At 35.9% G+C, this 22,071-nt stretch overlaps 1 protein-coding gene across 1 annotated transcript in view; it reads right to left on the bottom strand.

Annotated features, from left to right (window-relative positions):
* CHM (CHM Rab escort protein) overlaps positions 1–22,071 on the bottom strand; it is a 233,557-nt gene that overhangs the window by 188,398 nt on the left and 23,088 nt on the right. The window contains exon 2 of the mRNA XM_061137379.1: positions 21,374–21,440. Within this exon, the coding sequence (XP_060993362.1) occupies positions 21,374–21,440 (67 nt within the window). The remainder of the gene's footprint in view (positions 1–21,373; positions 21,441–22,071) is intronic.

Raw genomic sequence — 22,071 nt, 5'->3', positions numbered from 1 at the left:
AGACAAATATTAACAGACATAAAAAGAGAAACTGACAGTAACACAATAAGAGTAGGAGACTTTAACACCACACTCACACCAATGGACAGATTATCAAAACAGAAAATTAATATGGAAACACAAGTCTTAAACAACACATTAGATGAGATGGATCCCATTGATATTTTCAGGACATTCCATCCAAATGCAGAAGAATACACCTTCTTTTCAAGTGTACATGGAACATGCTCCAGGATAGACTACATCTTGGGTCACAAATAAAACCTCAGTATATTTAAGAAAACTGAAATTGTATCAAGCATCTTTTCCAACCAGAATGCTATGAGACTAGATATCAATTACAAGAAAAAAATGTAAAAACCACAAACACAGTGAGATCAAACAACACATTTCTAAATAAGAAACAGGTTACTGAAGAAACCAAAAGGGAAATCAAAAAATTCCTAGAAACAAATGACAATGAAAACATGACAACTCAAAAACCTATGAGATGCAGCAAAAGCACTCCTAAGAGGGAAGTTTATAGCAATACAATCCTACCTCAAGAAACAAGAAAAACATCAAATAGACAACCTAACTTCACACCTAAAACAACTAGAAACAGAAGAAAAAAAAAAAAAGAAAACACAAAAAATAGTATAATGAAAGAAATCATAAAGATCCAAGCAGAAATAAACGAAAAGAAAATGAAAGAAACAATAGTAAAGATAAATAAAACTAAAAGTTGGTTCTTTCAGAAGATAAACAAAATTGACAAACCTTCAGCCAGACTAATCAAGAAAAGAAAGAAGAATAAACTCAAGAAAATTAGAAATGAAAAAGGAGAGGTTACAACAGACAATGCAGAAATACAAAGGATTATAAGAGACCACAGGGAGCCTGGTGGGCTGCCGTCTATGGGATCACACAGAGTCGGACACGACTGAAGTGACTTAGCAGCAGCAGCAGCATGAACAACTGTACGGTAATACAATGGATAACCTGGAAGAAATTGACAGATTCTTAGAAAACTTCAACCTTCCAAGATTGAACCAGGAAGAAATAGAAATTATGAACAACCCAATTACAAGTACTAAAATTGAAGCAGTGATCAAAATCTCCCAAAAAACAAAAACCCATGACCACATGGCTTCACAGGAGAATTCTATTAAACAATTAGAGAAGTTCAGTTCAGTTCAGTTCAGTTGCTCAATCGTGTCCAACTCTTTGCAAGCCCATGGACTGCAGCATGCCAGGCCTCCCTGAGTTTACTCACATTCATGTTCATTTAGTCGGTAATGCCATCCAACCATCTCACTCTCTCTTGTCCTTTCAAATCAGGGTCCTTTCAAATGAGTCAGTTATTCCCATCAGATTGCCAAAGTATTGGAGTTTCAGCTTCAGCATCAGTCCTTCCAATGAATTAAGGACTGATTCCCTCTAGGATGGACTGGTTTGATCTCCTTGCAGTCCAAGGGACTCTCAAGAGTCTTCTCCAACACCACAGTTCAGAAGCATCAATTCTTCAGTGCTCAGCTTTCTTTATGGTCCAACTCTCACATCCATACATGACTACTGGAAAAACCATAGCTTTGACTAGACAGACCTTTGTTGGCAGAGTAATGTCTCTGCTTTTTAATATGCTGTCTAGGTTGGTCATGACTATTCTTCCAAGGAGCAAGCATCTTTTAATTTCATGGCTGATGTCACCATCTGCAATGATTTTGAAGCCCCCAAAAATAAAGCCTGTCATTGCTTCCACTGTTTCCCCATCTATTTGTCATGAAGTGGTGGGACTAATTCCATGATCTTAATTTTCTGAATGTTGAGTTTTAAGCCAACTTTTTCACTTTTCTACCCATCCCTCTCTTTTTTCTTGGGGATGGTATTGATCACTGCCTCCTATACAATGTCACAAATCTCCATCCACAGTTCTTCAGTCACTGTGTCTATCAGATCTAATCCCTTGAATCTATGTCTCACTTCCACTGTATAATAGTAAGGGATTCGATTCAGGTCATACCTGAATGGTCCAGTGGTTTTCCATACTTTCTCGAATTTAAGTCAGAGAAAACTACAGCCCAATACCGCTGATGAACCCAGATGCAAAAATCCTCAACAAAATTTTAGCAAACAGAATTCAGCAATACATCTAAAAGCTCATAGACCACGATCAAGTTGGGTTTATTCCAGGAATGCAAGGACTCTTCAATACATGCCAATCAATCAACGTGATATACCATATTAACAAACTTAAAGATCAAAACCAGATGATAATCTCAATAGACGCAGAAAAAGGCTTTGACAAAATTCAGCACCCATTTATGATTAAAATAAATTAATATTCCTTATGATTAAAATAATTTATGCACATTCAAAAAATGTGCATAAAAGGAACCTAGCTCAACACAGTAACGGCCATATATGATAAGTGTATAGCAAACATTATTCTCAATGGTGAAAAACTGAAAGCATTCCACCTAAGATCAGGAACAAGTCAAGGGTGTCCACTTTAACCACTATTATTCAACATAGTTCTGGAAGTCCTAACTATAGCAATCAGAGAAGAAAAAGAAGTAAAATGAATTCAGATCGAAAAAGAAGAAGTAAAGCTCTCACTGCTTTCAGATTACATAATACTGTACGTAGAAAACCCTAAAGATAGGGTCAGAAAATTACAAGAGCTAATCAGTTAATTTAGCAAAGTCACAGGATACAAAATAAATACACAGAAATCATGTGCATTTCTATATAAAAACAATGAAAAATCAGAAAGAGAAATTAAGGAATCAATCCCATTCACCACTGCAACAAAAAGAATAAAATATCTAGGAATAAACTTACCTAAGGAGACAAAAAACTGTACACAGAAAAGTATAAGACACTAATGAAAGAAATCAAAGATGACATAAACAGATGGTGATATATTCCATGTTGCTGGGTAGGAAGAATCAATATTGTAAAAATGACTATACTACCCAACAAAATCTACTGATTCAGTGAGATCCCTATCAAATTACCAACTGCACTTTTCATAGGACTAGAACAAAAAATTTCACGATTCATATGGAAACACAAAAGACCTCAAATAGCCAAAGCAGTCTTGAGAAAGAAGAATGCAGCTGGAGGAATCAACGTTCCTGACTTCAGATTATACTACAAAGCTACAGTCATGAAGACAATATGGTACTGGCACAGAAACAGAAATATAGACCAATGGAACAAGATAGAAAGTCCAGAAATATAGCCATGCCCCTATGGGTACCTTATTTTTTACAAAGGAGGCAAGAATATACAATGGGCCAAACACAGCCTCTTCAATAAATGGTGCTCAGAAAACTGGACAGCTACATGTAAAAGAATGAAATTAGAATACTTCCTAACACCATACACAAGATGAACTTAAAATGGATTAGAGACCAAAACATAAGACCAGAAACTATAAAACTCTTAGAGGAAAACATAGGCAGAACACTTGACAACATAAGTGAAAGCAAGATCCTCTATGACCCACGTCCTAGAGTAGTGGAAATAAAAACAAAAGTAAACAAGTAGGATCTTATTAAACTTAAAAGCTTTTGCAAAGCAAAGGAAACTATAAGCAAGGTGAAAAGACAACCCTCAGATTGGGAGAAAATAATAGCAAATAAAACAACTGACAAAGGATTAATTTCCAAAATATAGAAGCAGCTCATACAACTCAATACCAGAAAAACAAACAACCCAGTTAAAAAGTGGGAAAAAGCCCTAAACAGATATTTATCCAAAGAAAATATACAGATGGCTCACAAACACATGAAAAGATGATCAACATCACTCATTATTAGAGAAATGAAAATCGAAACTACAATGAGATATCACCTTGTACCGGTCAGAATGGCCATCCATCAAATAGTCTACAAACAATAAATGCTGGAGAGGATGTGGAGAAAAGGGAACACTCTTGCACTGTTGGTGGGAATGTAAATTGATACAACTGCTATGAAAGACGGTATGGAGATTCCTTAAAAAACTAGGAATAAAACCACCATATGACTCAGCAATCCCACTCCTAGGCATACACCTTAAGGAAACCAAAATTGAAAGAGACACATGTATCCCATTGTTCATTGCAGCACTATTTACAACAGATAGAACATGGAAACAACCTAGATGTCCATTGACAAATGAATGGATAAAGAAGTTGTGGTACATGAAATATTATTTAGCCATAAAAAGGAACATATTTGAGTCAGTTCTGATGAGGTGGATGAATCTAGAACCTATTATACAGAATGAAGTGAGTCAAAAAGAGAAAGATAAATATCATATTTTAACACCTAACGGAATCTAGAAAAATGGCACTGAAGAATTTATTTACAGGGCAACAATGGAGAAACAGACATAGAGAATAGACTTATGGACATGGAGAGAGGGCAAGAGAGGGTGAGATGTATGGAAAGAGTAACATGGAAACTTACATTACCGTATGTAAAATAGATAGCCAACAAGAATTTGCTGGGATGGCTCAGGAAACTCAAACAGGGGCTCTGTATCAACCTAGAGAGGTTGGATGGGGAGGGAGATGGGAGGGAGGTTCAAAAGGGAGGGGATATATGTATACCTATGGCTGATTCATGCTGAAGTTTGACAGAAAACAGAAAAATTCTGTAAAGCAATTATCCTTCAAAAAAAATTAATTAATTAAAAAAAAAGACAGAACTACTTTATGACCCATAAATTCCACGCCTGGGTATATATCCAAAAAAAATACCAAAAACACTAATTATAAAGATACATGCACCCTAATACTTACAGCAGCATTATTTACAATTGCCAAGTTAGGGAAGCAAACTAAGTGGCCATCAACAGATGAATGGGTAAGGAAGATGTGGCACACACACATGTCCGTGTGTGTGTGTGTGTGTGTGTGTGTGTGTGTTTAATGGAATTACTACTCAGCCAGAAAAAAGAATGAATTGTTGCCATTTGCAACAACATAAATGGACTTGGATGGGTATTATGCTAAGTGGAATAAGTCAGACTAAGAAAGACAAATACTGTATCACTTTATATGTGAAATATAAAAAAATATAACAAACTAATAAATATAAAAAAGACTCACAGATATAGAGAACTAGTGGTTACCAGTGGGACAGGAAAGTGGGAAGGGGCAATATAGGGGTAGCAGATCTAGAGATATAAACTATTATGTATCAAATAAACTACAAAAACACATTATACAACACAGGGGATATAGCCAATATTTTATAATAACTGTAACTGGAGTATAACTCAAAAATGGTCAGTCACCATATTATATACCTGTAACATGTAATACTGTACCTTAATTATACTTCAGTTGTTTTTAAACATACATCTTCTGTAAGAAAATTATAGAGACTATGACCTGTTCACTAAAATCTCCCATTCTCCTCTTAGCTGGGAGTAGACATGTGGCCCTCAAACTAGAGATGAATTTCGTACCTCCGTATAACTCTATAACTATATGTAGATATCCAAGGGAATGTAGATGTGTGTCCAGGGAATAGGAACAATCGTGATATATGCCACTCCAAGCCTTAAAAGGACAAAGGTCTATCATCCATGCTCTATCTCCTTTCTGGAAAGTGAAACCTGAGCAAACCTGCAACCCTGTTTAGAGCATGCAAGCAAGGAATACCCCAGGGGATGATTTTTCAAGCCAGTGGATTTTGAGTCTTTTTATTATAGCCCCTTATTCTTTCATTCTAAGCAATGCAGCATGGCATAGAAAAATGTCATAACTAATGTTTATGGCAGATATAAAATAACAAGTGACAGCAGTTATTTTAAGTGCTTTTGTATTTTTGCTTTCATAATACACTGTATACATAGTACTTTTGTAATAAAAGAAAGTAAAAGCAGGATTTTAATGAATTTTAAAATATAAATCATTATTTCTTCTCTGATCCTATCTTTGCAATTTTCCCTTAATACAGAATTTAGCTATTGAACAAAACAGTTAAACTATATATGTATATAGACTAAAAATATTCTCTATATTGGGGAGGTGGGGGCTGTAAACTTTTTCTTTAAAGGAACTGACAGTAAATATTTTACTTTCTGCAGGCCATTAGGTTTCCGTCACATCCACTCACCTCTGCCACAGGATAATAAAGGCAGACATAGACAATATATAAATGAATGGGCGTGACTGTGTTCCAATACAACTTCATTCACAAAGACAGGCAGCTGGCCTGTGGACCATAGTTTGCACACCCCTGTCTATAGTATGATCCTCAGTGTATCATATTACATAGCTTTAGTTCAACTCAGTTGCTCAGTCGTGTCCAACTCTTTGCGACCCCATGAATCGCAGCACGCTAGGCCTCCCTGTCCATCACCAACTCCCGGAGGTTACTCAAACTCATGCCCATCGAGTCGGTGATGCCATCCAGCCATCTCATCCTCTGTTGTCCCCTTCTCCTCCTGCCCCCAATCCCTCCCAGCATCAGGGTCTTTTCCAATGAATCAACTCTTCACATCAGGTGGCCAAAGTATTGGAGTTTCAGCTTCAAAATCAGCCCTTCCAATGAACACCCAGGACTGTTCTCCTTTAGGATGGACTGGTTGGATCTCCTTGCAGTCCAAGGGACTCTCAAGAGTCTTCTCCAACACCACAGTTTAAAAGCATCAATTCTTCGGTGCTCAGCTTTCTTGACAGTCCAACTCTCACATCCACACATGACCACTGGAAAAACCACAGCCTTGACTAGACGGACCTTTGTAGGCAAAGTAATGTCTCTGTTTTTTAATATGCTATCTAGGTTGGTCATAACTTTCCTTCCAAGGAGTAAGTGTCTTTTAATTTCATGGCTGCAATCACCATCTGCAGTGATTTTGAAGCCCCAAGAAAATAAAGCCAGCCACTGTTTCCACTGTTTCCCCATCTATTTGCCATGAAGTGATGGGACCAGATGCCATGATCTTAGTTTTCTGAATGTTGAGCTTTAAGCCAACTTTTTCACTCTCCTCTTTCACTTTCATCTTTCACTTTCATCAAGAGGCTTTTCAGTTCCTCTTCACTCTCTGCCATAAGGGTGGTTTCATCTGCATATCTGAGGTTATTGATATTTCTCCCGGCAATCTTGATTCCAGCTTGTGCTTCTTCCAGCCCAGCGTTTCTCATGATGTACTCTGCATATAAGATAAATAAGCAGGGTGACAATATACAGCCTTGACGTACTCCTTTTCCTATTTGGAACCAGTCTGTTGGTCCATGTCCAGTTCTAACTGTTGCTTCCTGACCTGCATATAGGATTCTCAAGAGGCAGGTCAGGTGGTCTGGTATGCCCATCTCTTTCAGAATTTTCCACAGTTTATTGTGATCCACACAGTCAAAGGCTTTGGCATAGTCAATAAAGCAGAAATAGATGTTTTTCTGGAACTCTCTTGCTTTTTTGATGATCCAGCAGATGTTGGCAATTTGATCTCTGGTTCCCCTGCCTTTTCTAAAACCAGCTTGAACATCTGGAAGTTCACGGTTCACCTATTGCTGAAGCCTGGCTTGGAGAATTTTGAGCAATACTTTAGTAGCATGTGAGATGAGTGCAATTGTGTGGTAGTTTGAGCATTCTTTGGCATTGCCTTTCTTAGGGATTGGAATGAAAACTGACCTTTTCCAGTCCTGTGGTCACTACTGAGTTTTCCAGATTTGCTGGCATATTGAGTGTAGCACTTTCACAGCATCATCTTTCAGGATTTGAAATAGCTCAACTGGAACTCCATCACCTCCACTAGCTTTGTTCATAGTGATACTTTCTAAGGTCCACTTGACTTCACATGCCAGGATGTCTGACTCTAGGTTAGTGATCACACCATCGTGATTATCTGGGTCATGTAGATAGTTTTTGTACAGTTCTTCTGTGTATTCTTGCCACCTCTTCTTAATATCTTCTTCGTCTGTTAGGTCCATACCATTTCTGTCCTTTATCGAGCCCATTACATAGCTTAGATTGTTTTAAAACATTAAAGAAAAGTAATAGCAACTTTCATTCTCCATGACTGGAAAAATCTTTCAAGAAAACTGAGTATGTGAAAAATGCAAAATAAACATGTTCTGTAAAAACTTTCTTATCCCATTCTTTCAAGAAATGAAAAGTAAGCTCTCCTGAACCCTAAACAATCAACATATAGCATTTATGAAGTGTCTACACACAGATGTTATTCAGGATACAAAGACAAGGTCCTTAACATGCTGACATGATGGTAGGCTATGTGGTAGGATATGTTTGTTATTATTGAATTGCAAGGGTTAATTTACTTTATCTCCAATCTCCTGTATAGTCAATGATACACATCCGGCAACATGGCTAGGTTACAAACGCTGACCATGGACTATTAATATGAGTTCCTGACCTCTTCACATTCATACATTCTCATATTGAGTCATTTACCCAAAAATTATTTACTAAGCAGCTGTGTACCAAGCATCCAAGAGCAGATACAGTATATAGCATGAGACTTCTTGAAATTTCTTTTGAAACAGCTCTCATGGCTTAAGAGAAAGTTTATGTTAAGGGAAGTCAGGAGATAGCTTAGAGTAGTCCTACATAAGCACACTGCTGAATTTTCATGTCATCTTTAAAAATTCTGGTACATTTTATATCTTACTCTATTATATATCCATTTTAAGTAATATTTTTAAATGCTCTCCATTCAATTGAAGGTATTGGTATTTAAATATATATATGTATTATATTCATATTATATATAATGGCAACCCACTGCAGTATTCTTGCCTGGAGAATCCCCATGGAGAGAGGAGACTGGTGGGCTACAGTCCATAGCATTGCAAAGTCAGGCACAACTGAAGCAACTTAGCATGCACAGGTAGACAGACAAAGAAACATAGATGTGTATGAATGGCTTAATATACATTAATAGATTAACTAGCTCTGTCCACTGAGAGGGCCTAGAAACCATAACACTCCAGTAAGAATGACATCTAGTACTCTGAGCATGGTTTCTAAATCTTATTCTCAAATACACAGAGAGAGCTCATGGATAAGTGATTGTTTCTAAGGCTACAGCAGGGAAAACACAAGATGAGCCTGGAGCATCTTGCAGTGTCAGAAAGTAAGGAAGTGCTCAAACAAGGATTGGATATTTCACAATGACACAGGAACCAACTGAAAGGAACTCACAATGACCAAAGCTGGAACAATTTGAGCAACAAAATAAACAATGGCAACATGATATTATAACCTAGAGAATAAAATATCCATTAACCCACAGTTACACATATATAATTTAATAAATAAATGAGGAAGAAGAAACAGTTCTTATTTATAGAAGAAACGCAATAAATAAATGAAGATAGGAAGAGGAAAATAGATAATTACCATTAGGCAAACATTAGTATACCTTGGGGGAGACAATTTGAGACTATTAACAACTAAAACAAAGTGGGCACCTGGACTAGATCCTGAAGCAGAAAAATAACATTACTGAAAAAAACTAGTGAATTTCAAATTAGGTCTACAGTTTAGTGGTTAGTATTCAGCAATATTCATTTCTAAGTTTTAACAATGGTACTATGGCTACAGAAGATATTAACATAAGGGGAGCTAAATAAAGTGTATACAGAAACTCTCTGTATTAATTTTGCAACTTAACCACAAATCTAAAATTTGTTCAAAAAATCTTAATACTTTAATGCATTATATTGTTTATAAAATTTATACAAGAGGAAGATGCTCCACTGTCTATCCCTTGGCTTCAAATGCCACCACCACCTAAAGTACCAGAACACCACTACAGTTTGAAAAGCATGATTCTAATCTATTCAACAGTAGAACTTAATTGAGAAATAAGCAAAAATGCAAGGTAGTGATTTTCTACTGTCTACAAATTAACATTAGTTAGAATAATTCAATTAATTTATTTTTAATAAATATATACAGGTACATCAACAACAAAGACAGTGTGGTATATTTTGAAGAACGCTGGAATAGGAATAAGATCTGACTTTTGCCCCAGCCATCTGCTTGTTTGACTATAGGCAAACCTCAACTTTCTCATCAACAGATGACTCTCTTACAAACTACTGTGAATCTACCTCCTGTAGATCAGCAAGGACCAATGTTGCACTGAGTATGTATGAGGTAATTCTAAATTCCCATCACTAGAACAGTGGCTTGGCAAATATAATATTTATCAAATATTTAAGTACTGCTATATTCCAGACCTCTCAAGCACTGGGGATATAAAGATGACTAAGACCTGATCCCCAATTTCTAAGAGTCTAACAGGGCCAACAGATTTATAAATAATAATAATACTGTATGTAAAATATTACAAGGATATACCGGATACTTGAAAGTACAGACAAATAGAAAAATCAATACTACTTGATCAATACTACTACTTCAAGGAAGAAATCACTAGAAAGTGGTATACTAGCTATGTCCTAAAGGAGGAGTACTCTATTTGCATAGAATAGAGGCCAGCATGAAAAAAAGGCATAAAGATGTAAGAGAATACTGTATACTTCGAGTGTATATGATGGAATATTGCTGAAGCAGCTGGTAGGTGGCAGGGAAAATTTCTCTGAGACTTTACAACTGCATATTTGAACTACAGGTGACTATGATGTTCTAATGCATACTACTCACATAAACCAAGAATCATCAAACTGAGAAATTAACATACAAATTGTTTTGAGCCAGGGCAGTAGACAGAATAATGGGGAACCATTATTCCCCAAAGATGTCCATATCCAAATCCCCAGAAGCTGTGAATAAGTTATCTTATATGGCAAAAGGGACTTTGCTAATGCATAAATTAAGTATCCTAAGATAAGAGGAACATCCTACATTATACATGTAGGCCCCAATGTAAACAGAAGGTTCCTTATGAGGAAGGCAAGAAGGTCAAAGGCAGAAAAACAAAATGGCATGACAGAGGTTGAACTGAGGCTCTTGAAGACAGAGCAAGGGGACAAGAGCCAAGGAATGCAGGTGCCTCTGGAAACTGAAAAAGATAAGGAAACAGATGTTCCCCTGAATCCTCCAAAAGGAATGAAACACTGCCTGCTTATGACCTGATTTCAGACCCGTAAAATTCATTTCATACTTCTGACCTGCAGAACTGTAAAAGAATAAATTTTGTGTTGTGATACGATACTACATGGGATATCCCAGGTGGTGTAGTGGTAAAGAATCCACCTGACAATGCAAGAGACAAAGGAGATGCTGGGAGATTCCTGGATTAGGAAGATCCCCTGGAGAAGGAAATGGCAATCCATTCCAATATTCTTGTCTAGGAAACTCCATGGACAGAGGAGCCTGGTGGACTACAGTCCATGGAGTCGAAAAGAGTTGGACATGACTTAGTGACAAAGAGCAACAGCAGCAAGCTACTACATATGTGACAATTTGTTACAGGGGCAACGGGAAACTCATATAGTCAGTAATAGCACCAGGTGACCAGGCAAAAGAAAATGCGAAACCACTTAGTACAAATATACCCCATCAGCCAGGTCACAGAGCATTCCCATGGATAAACCGCCACTAAAAAAAAATCTGGAAAAACATTTTAGGGAAAGAAAAGAAGAAAAAGTACTGACCCTGAAGATAGAAAATGACAAACAGGAGTATTAAACCTCAAAGAACTTCACATAAAACTTCACATGCTTTAAAAAAATGAATTGAAACACACGGGAAGAACATGACAACTTTTAAAAAAATTACTCAATGAAAGTCATTTAAGAAAACAATAGCTAGGTTAAATAAAAAACTAGACATATTTCAAGACAGAATTGGGCTTTCCAAGTGGCACAGCGCCAACTAAGGAGACACAAGAGACATGGGTCAGGAAGATCCCCTGGAGTAGGAAATGGCAACTTGCTCCAGTATTCTTACCTGGAAAATTCCATGGACAGAGGAGCCTATCGAGCTACAGTCTATGGGGTCGCAAAGAGTTGGACATGACTGAGTAACTGAGCACACATACAAGACAGAACTGGGATTCCCTGGTGGCTCAGTAGTAAAGAATCCACCTGTAGTGCAGGAGATGTGGGTTATGCAAGTTTGATCCCTGGGTCAGGAAGTTCCCCTAGAGGAAAAAATGGCAACCAACTCCAATATTCTTGATGGGATAATCCCATGGACAGAGGAGCCTACAGTCCATGTGGTTGCAAAAGAGTGGGACATGCTTTAGCAACTAAACAATAACAACAACAAGACAGAACTAATGAACTAGAAGTCTGCAAACATTTTCTATAAAGGGCCAGATAGTAAATTTTTAGGCTTTGCAGATGACACAGCTTTTGCTGAAGCTACTTAACTCTGCCTTTGTAGTGTAAAAGTAGCCATAGTCAATGTCACTATGTAAACAGGTGTTAAGTATATAATCATGGTTGTATTCCAATAAGACTTTATTTTAAAAAACAAGTGGAGAATTCTCTGGTGTTACAGTGGATGGGAATCCATCTGCCAGTGAAGGGGACACAGGTTCGATCCCTGTTCTGGGAGGATTCCACATGTCATGGGGCAACTAAGCCCATGAACCATTAACTACTGAGCTCATGTGTCTAGACCCCATGCTCTGCAACAAGAGAAGCCACTGTAATGAGAAGCCCATGCACCGCAACACAGCACAACCAAAAATAAATAAATAAAAACAAGTGGCTAACCTGTGGGCCATAGTTGGTAACCCCAGAACAAGAAGATAAAGCTGAGGAAACTACTCGGAATGTAGTATCAAAAGGTAAAAAGATGAAAAATATGAAAGAGATATTAAAAGGCCTTTCCCTTCTCCAGGGGATCTTCCCAACCCAGGGATCAAAGCCAGGTCCTCCCACGTTGCAGGCGGATTCTTTATGAGCTGAGCCACAAGGGAAGCCCTTAAAAGGCCTAAAGGATAGAATAAGAAGGTGCAATATATAAGAGAATTTCTAAAAGAAAGAAAAAGAGAGAACTAATATTTGAAGAAACAGTTGAGTGTTTTCCCACCAACAAAAGGCATAAATCATCTGATTTCAAGAAACAAAACAATTTCTGAACAAGTATAAATAGAAATAAAATCCACACCTCAACAAATTACTATACAACTATAAGGACAAACAGAAGAATATTAAAACAATCAGAAAAAAAAGAGAATTCATCTAACAAAGAATGACATTTCTCAACAACAAAAGAAGCTAGAGGACAAAGTCTGAAAGAAAATTACCTTCAGTGTGTAATCACAGAATCAACTAAACTATAATTTGAGATTGAGAGTGAAACAAAAGCATTAACAGACAAAGACACTAACATTCAGGTTGAAGGAACTTAAGGAAGCAGGATATTGTCTCCAGGTAGTAGCAAAGACAAAAAATAAAAAAATACTGACAAACACAAGGGCATATCTAAACAAGTATTTAGTACAAAAAATAAAATGAAGTGTTAGTCACTCAATTGTGTCCAACTCTTTGTGACCCTATGGACTGTAGCCCACCAGACTTCTCTGTCCATGTGGGATTCTCCAGACAAGAATACTGGAGTGGATAGCCATTCCCTTCTCCAGAGGATCTTCCCAATCCAAGGAGCAAACCTGGGTGTCCTACATTGCAGGCAGATTCTTTACCATATGAGACACCAGGGAAGCACATCAAATATTAATAAAAAAAATATATAAGATCAAAGTATTACCAAAATGCTAGGGAGCAATAAACATGAGGGGGTGGTCATTGTATTGCTTGAAAAGAGTAAGCACTTTGATGATTCTGAAAGTATAATTTGAATATATATGCCAAAAGTTTAAGCATATTCTAGACCAAAGGAAGAGAAATTTCATCTGTAATTCCAACCCAGTTGTGAGGAGGGAAAAAGTACAAATATACCTCTACTCAATACAAGACAGAAAACTAAGAGAAGGAAAAAAAGGAATGGTACAGTAAAGAGAACACACAAATAAGATAGTAGAAATACATGTAAATACTAGTAAATACTAGTAAATCATGATAAATATACTAAATTCAGTTTAAAAAGATTGCCAGATTGAAGTAATAAAGTAAAATCTACTTATATGCTATTTGTAAGATGTATACATATTAAGATGCAGAAAGACTGAAAATAAAAGGAGAAGAAATCTTGGGGGGAAAAACAAGAAAACCTCATATTGCTATGTAATATAAAAAACAAACTTTAAGGCAAAAGGCATTAGCAAGGGGAAAAAACATAAGGTAAACTACATGGGGATATCATTAATTCTAAATCTACATGCTTTTATGAATACTCAAGAATACATAAAGCAAAAATTAATAGAATTATAAAGAAAAAATAAGAATGCCACACTCAATAAAAGTGATATCTAATAAACACCTCCCAATTAATAGAGCAATCAGATAACAGATATTCTGAACCAACAAAATTAACAAGTTTGATTTAATGAAGAGATGGATCTCCATATCCAACAATCAGCAAAAATTTTCTCTTTTAGTTTTATTTCTACATTAAATTTACTCATAAAAACATTCTAAAAACATACAAAATTTTCCTTTAAACAAAGTATACTAAAACATAAAAAAAACCTTTTAAGTCACATGGAGTCATATAATTATAAACCATAAAACAATTCTCAAAAATACTACATAACTGAAATCACACAGAGCTAATTATCTGACATTAATGTAATTAAATTAGAAATTGGTTATTCAAAAAAGAATAGTTAAAAATTATATTTGGTAAGAAATGTATGAAGAACTCTCAAAACTCAACAGTAAAACAATCCAAATTGAAAACAGTCTAAAGACATGAAGACATTTCATCAAAGAGAATACACAGATACCATATAAGCACCTGAAAACTGGCCAACATTATTAAACAATAGGGGATCGGGATGGGGAATACGTGTAAATCTATGGCTGATTCATATCAATGTATGACAAAACCCACTGAAATGTTGTGAAGTAATTAGCCTCCAACTAATAAAAAAAAAAAAAGAGAGAAAAAAAAAATAAACATTAGGGCAGCGTGAAGTAAAACTCCAATGAGATATCACTACACACTAGCCAGAATTGAACTCTCCTCACTCCTCCACCAAAAAGAGTTAACAACAACAAATGCTGTCAAAGATAACAAAGAAACTGGAACACTCATACATTGCTAGTGGGACCGTAAAATGGTATAAGCACTCTGAAAACTTGACTGCATTTCTTAATAAACTAAAATAAACATGCCATTACCATATGACCCAGCAAGTGAACTACTGAGCATTTATTGCAGAAAAATAAAAACTTAAGTTCACGCACACAAAAACCTACAGATGAATGTTAACACAACAATTCTATCAGAGCCAAAAACTAGAATCAGTTCAAATGCCATTCAACAGGTGAATGGTTAAACAAACCATGATACATACAGAATACAGAATACTATTATACAGTATAATAGTAATTATATTACTGTACAGAATACAGTAATAAAAAAGGAAAAAAAAACTATTGACATATATAACAACTTTGATAAATCTCCAAGTAACAACGTTGATGAATTATGCTGAGTGAAAAAAGACAAGGCCAAAATGCACACTGTACAGTTTCATCCTCAAAATGATAAAATTATACAGCTAAAAATCAAATCAGTGGTTGCTGAGGCTAGAAATAGGGGAGGTAGAGGAAGGAGGTAGGTACAGACATAGAAAGGCAAAATGAGCAATCCATGGTGCTGGAACTACTCAGTATTCTGAATTTTTTCTATACTGAATCAAATTTAAACATGATAAAAACTTACATATTTTCTCCTCATCCTCTTTTTTTGGTGAGCATATTGTAGGACACATAAAAAGTTAACAGTGGGTTGCAGGCAGGAAGATTAAAGAGGCACACTAGAACTTTACATTCTCACTTCCCTGTTTTGTCACGAGTGTTCAAAATTATAAATATTGAAATAAAAAATGTATATAGAAATCTAAAAACATATTTCTAAATAACTAATGGATCAAAAAAGAGATCATAATGGCTATAAGACTTAAAACTTGTACAAGATAGCTAATGTGATCCTAAGAGGGAGCTAGAATCATAAACACACTAAACATAAAGCTAAAATACAAAGAACTAAGAATTCAATTCTAGAAGTTAGAAAAAGGACAAGACTAATCTCAAGCCAAAGAAAGAAGGACGGAAACAATAAAGATAAGCATAGATATTAATTAGATAGAAAACAAAGATAACATAGAAGGTTACAACAAAGCAAAACCTGGTTCTTTGAAAAGACTAACAATACAGACAAATCTCTACCAAGACAGAGCAGGGAGAAACAGAAAAAAGGAACATGTAATACTAAGAATTTTAAGTTTCCATTGCTATCAAGAATAGTATGGCAGTTTCTCAAAAAACTTAAAAATAGAATTACTATATGATCTAGTAATCCCAATTCTGGGTATATATCCAAAAGAACTGAACACAGGATCTTGAAGATATTTGCACATTCATGTTCATAGCAGTATTATTTACTATGTGCCAGAGGTGGAAGTGAGTCAAGCATTCATCAACAGATGAATGAATATGTTGTATTGTGTAAACATACAATGGAATATTATTCAATCTTAAAAAGGAAGGAAATTCTAACACATGATACAAAATAGATGAGCCTTGAGGACTTATAAGTCCTTGAGGACTCATACTGTATGAAATAAGCCAGTTACAAAAAGACAAATAATATCTAATTCCCACTATATGAGGTATCTGTGTGCATGTGTGCTAAGTTGTTTCAGTGGTCTGACTCTATGCAACCCCACATACTGTAGCCCGCCAGGCTCCTGTTTCCATGGGGAATCTCCAGGCAAGAATATTGGAGTGGGTTGCTGTGCCCTCCTCCAGGGGATATTCCCGACCCAATGATTGAACTCCTTGTCTCATGTCTACCACTAGCACCACCTGGAAGCCTATATGAGGTATCTAGAGAAGTAAAATTTATGGAGACAGAAAGTAAAATGAGAGTTGCCAGGAGCTGGGAGGAAGAGGAATGGGGAGTTATTGTTTAATGGGCATAGTGTTTCAGGTTTGTAACATCAAAAGAGTTCTAAAGATCTGCTATACAACAATTAGGAATATACTCAACACTATTGAATTGTACATGCTTAGAAATAGTTAAGATGGCAAGTTTTATGTTACTTTTTTTTTAAACTACAATTTAAAGGTTATTTTTTTATAAAGTATGGGAAGCTATGTACATGGAACAGGGATATATGGTACTATTGTAGATATAAAGCACAAATAAAAGGACTAGGCATAGGAAAAAAGGTATCAGATTTCTGGTGCCAAAGGCTGGAGGTGGGGCAGCTGTGGGAGGGGGTACTGTATGAAGGCAGTCAAAAGGTTCAATAGGGATATTACATCCCTAATACTTATAACTAAGTACTAGGGACATAATCTACAACACGACAAATATAACTTAACACTGCTTTATGTTACACATGAAAGTTAAGACATCTCATCACAAGGAAAATTTTTTTCTATTTCTTTAATTTTTAATTTAATTTTTTTTATTTCTTTAATCTATGTGAGATGATGAATGCTCACTGAACTTATTGTGCTAATCATTTCATGATGTACAGTACTGTATGTCAATTTTATCACAATAAAACTCAAAGGAGAAAACTAAAATGAAAAAAAGGAAATAAAAGGACTAGGGAAAGACTGAATCTTCTTTCCTTATGAATCTTCTATTTATCTTCTCCTTTCCCTATGAAGAAGTGAAAGGCAGAGGAGAAAGGCGAAGATAAACCCATCTGAATGCAGAGTTCCAAAGAATAGCAAGGAGAGATCAGAAAGCCTTCCTCAGTGATCAATGCAAAGAAATAGAGGAAAACAATAGAATGGGAATGACTAGAGATCTCTTCAAGAAAATTAGAGATACCAAGGGAACATTTAATGCAAAGATGGACACAATAAAGGTCAGAAACGGTATGGACCTAACAGAAGCAGAATCTATTAAGAAAAGGTGGCAAGAATACAAAGAAAAACTATACAAAAAAAGATCTTCATGACCCAGATAACCACGATGGTGTGATCACTCACCTAGAGCAAGACATCCTGGAAAGCGAAGTCAAGTGGGCCTTAGGAGCATCTCTACGAACAAAGCTAGTGGAGGTGATGGAATTCCAGCTGAGCTATCTCAAGTCCTAAAAGATGATGCTGTGAAAGTACTGCACTCAATACACCAGCAAATTTGAAAAACTTAACAGTGGTTGCAGGACTTGAAAAGGTCAGTTTTCATTCCAGTCCCTAAGAAAGGCAATGCCAAAGAATGTTGAAACTACCACACAATTGCACTCATTTCATACACTAGCAAAGTAGTGCTGAAAATTCTCCAAGCTAGGCTTCAACAGTAAATGAACTGAGAACTTCCAGATGTTCAAGCTGGTTTTAGAAAAGGCAGAGGAACCAGAGATCAAATTGCCAACATCATTGGATCATCGAAAAACCAAGAGAATTCCAGAAGAGCATATACTTCTGCTTTATTGACTATGCCAAAGCCTTTGACTGTGTGGATCACAACAAACTGTGAAAAATTCTGAGAGATGAGAATAGCGGACAACCTTACCTGCCTCCTGTGAAACCTATATGCAAGTCAAGAAGCAACATTTAGAACTGGACATGGAACAACAGACTGGTTCCAAATTGGCAAAGGAGTACATCAAGGAGATATATTATCACCTTGCTTATTTAACTTATATGCAGAGTACATCATGAGAAACGCTGGGCTGGAAGAACCACAAGCTGGAATCAAGATTGCTGGGAGAAATATCAGTAACTTCAGATATGCAGATGACACCAACCTTATGGCAGAAAGCAAAGAGGAACTAAAGAGCCTCTTGATGAAGGTGATAGAGGAGAGTGAAAAATCTGGCTTAAAATTCAACATTCAAAAAACTAAGATCATGGCAACTAGTCCTATCACTTCATGGTGAATAAATGGGGAAACAATGGAAACACTGAGAGACTTTATTTTCTTGTGCTCCAAAATCACTGCAAATGGTGACTGTAGCCATGAAATTAAAAGACGTTTGCTCCTTGGAAGAAAATCTATGACTAACCTAGACAGCATATTAAAAAGCAGAGATGCTACTTTGCTGACAAAGGTCCATATAGTCAAAGCTATGGTTTTTCCAGTAGTCATGTGCAGATGTGAGAGTTGGACCATAAAGAAGGCTGAGTACCAGAATTGATGATTTTGAACTGTGGTGCTGGAGAAGACTCTTGAGAGTCCCTTGGATGCAAGGAGATCAAACCAGTCAACCCTGACGGAAATCAATCCTGAATATTCATTAGAAGGACTGATGCTGAAGCTGAAGCTCCAATACTTTGGCCACCTGATGCAAAGAGTCAACTCATTAGGAAAGACCTTTATGCTGGGAAAGATTGAAGGCAGGAGGAGAAGAGGACAACAGAGATAGTTGGATGGCATCACCGACTCAATGGACAGGATTTTGAGCAAGCTCCAGGAGATGGTGAAGGACAGGGAAGCCTGATATGCTGCAGTCCAAAAGAGTCGGACATGACTGAGCAACTGAACAACAAACAGCAACATGAAGAGCCATAATGGCAAAAATGAATAAAAATGAGAAAATATTTAAGCATGGCATAGAGCAGAAAACCATCTTATAAATCAACATCCAGATGTATCTAAACTCTCAAAAGCTACCAAGTATGAGGATCTAAAATAGAAGAAAAAAGTTTTGTCAGTTTGAAATACTATTTATTAAGGTATAAGTTTTTAACATTATCAAGTCTTTCTAACTGACTCACTGCTTATCAAAATTAGATTTAACTTGTTATATTCCTAATCAAAACTTATTTTATATTATCAGTACACCCTATGTGATTTATAAAATATTCTTCATTCTGGGAAGATCTCAGGTTTTAGAAAAAAACATGCACTAGCTGGGTAAAGTTAGAATTATTACTTAACCTCACTATGCCCCACATTTCCCATTTGTTAAATTAGGATAACACCACCCTCACTTGGCTGTGATGGGAATTAAATTACATATGTAAAGAAGGTGATACAGGAAGTACCTTACAGTGCAAACACAAGAGATCACTTTGGGAAATTTGAGATTTTATTTTCAGTTTTAGGTTAATTAATGTTATCAGAAACAAATTTGAATTTATGTTCTTATTAAGCCTTTTTAAAGCATACTAGTCTAGTACCTCAGCGTTCAAGGCAGCACCTTTTTTGGCATGTGAATCCCTATGTCAAAAAGACTGAATTAAGACATTAACACAGCAGTTGCACACATAACAGATTTCCCTGGTGGCTCAGATGGTAAAGAATCCATCTGCAATGCAAAAGACCTGGGTTAGATCCCTGGGTCGGGAAGATCCCCTGGAGGAGGGCATGACAACCCACTCCAGTATTCTTGCCTGGAGAAACCCCATGGGCAGAGGAACCTGGTGGGCTACAGTCGCAAAGAGTCAGACATGACTGAGCAATTACTGTGGTGTATGTGTGTGCATATAACAGTGAAAGAGAATTCCAAGGGCAGGACTTAAGAACAGAAAGTAACTCAATTTAGAAATTTCATTCAATGACTGGGGAATTAATATATTTTGAAAATAACTTTAGAAAGGGTAAATGAACTAATACCACTTTTGGATTCCTACATACTTACAATGGAATAATATGTGAGAAGGCACTGTAAGCTGTAACAAATCTAGCTATTCTTTGCATTCTGGCATTTTGAAAAACCTGTTACTATCAAACAGAAAATACAAAGTCATTATTTCGTGTTTCCTTTCTACTCCAATTTAATGAACAATTAAAGTACCAATACAAAGGTCAAAAGCATTAAATAGATAGGTGGAAAGTTAAGAGTTTGTTTCTGAAGGAAGCAGGAATGGAAAGATTTATACTTTACCTTAAAGTTGAATTTTCCATTTACTTCCTTTTTATCATCACATTTAAGGAAAAGGGGGAAAAATTCTAAATATTTTAGAAAACTCTTAGTTAAGATTTTTCAAGCAAACCACATACTCTATTAGCTGATTTCTTCAACTATCATATGCCACATCTAAAATACAACAGCATATACAGGATTTACATACCCACATACATATGATTAAAAGGGTAAGTATGTTTCCAAGCTTTGTGGAAAATTACTTATCATTTAGAAAAACAAAATCATTAATGTTAAAAATAAAATTATGGTACATTTGGTTTATACTCAAAGGAAAGAGATCACTATTTCACAAACTATAATAGGAGAACCCATACATTATATATTTCACATGTTTTTTGTGAAAATTAAACAATTCTAATAATTTTTCTAACTTTAAAAGTTTATACTGGACATATACATGTACACACATGTGTATGTATATTTAAATTTTAATTTTGTATAGAGATATTTAGGAAGTATCAAATGCTACCACTGATAAACTTACGAATCAACATGCAGAACCCTCTGGCCACTTCTTGAACATGCAGCCGCAATGATGGATTCAGGCAAACCTATAAAAACATACACCTATATCATTTAGGATGTAGAAAATATATATATATATATAAAGCACAAAAAATGTTCAATTCATACCACTGTTGTATAGAAGAGTTTAACAAAAGAGGCTCATTCTTATATTCAAAATTATAAACTTTATATTATATTTGAATGATGCTTCTTGAACATATACTAGTAATACTGAAAATGTTATCATGTGGAAGGGAGATTTTTTAAAACTCAAGTACTTAAATTCTTTTTATCTGCCAATTACCATAAATGAGCAACTGTTAAAATATTGTTCATATAAGCACTTTGTTTCAGAAACTATGTTCACATACTAGCTGATCGGCTTCTCCCAAATGCACTGACAGAAAAGGATATGCATGTACATTTTAAAGATGAAGAAGAAACTGGGGTGCAAACTGGTTAACCTGCTGCCCAATGCTTTAAAAAAAAAGCTCTAGAATTGAAATTTTAACATAAATCTAACTTCAAGTCACAGTGTCTCTCAGGGGTAATGGCATATATTTTTTCAGTTTAAGCAATAGGCTAACTAATTTTAAAAAACGTCATTTACATGATACATTATTTCACTTTTGCTTAATACAGTAGTTTGATAAGAACATTACTGTTTTGAAATTA

The sequence above is a fragment of the Dama dama genome, chromosome X (assembly GCF_033118175.1).
Source record: "Dama dama isolate Ldn47 chromosome X, ASM3311817v1, whole genome shotgun sequence".
Lineage (NCBI taxonomy): Eukaryota > Metazoa > Chordata > Mammalia > Artiodactyla > Cervidae > Dama > Dama dama.
The sequence above is the reverse complement of the archived record's forward strand: the minus strand, read 5'-3'. Positions and strand labels throughout refer to the sequence as shown.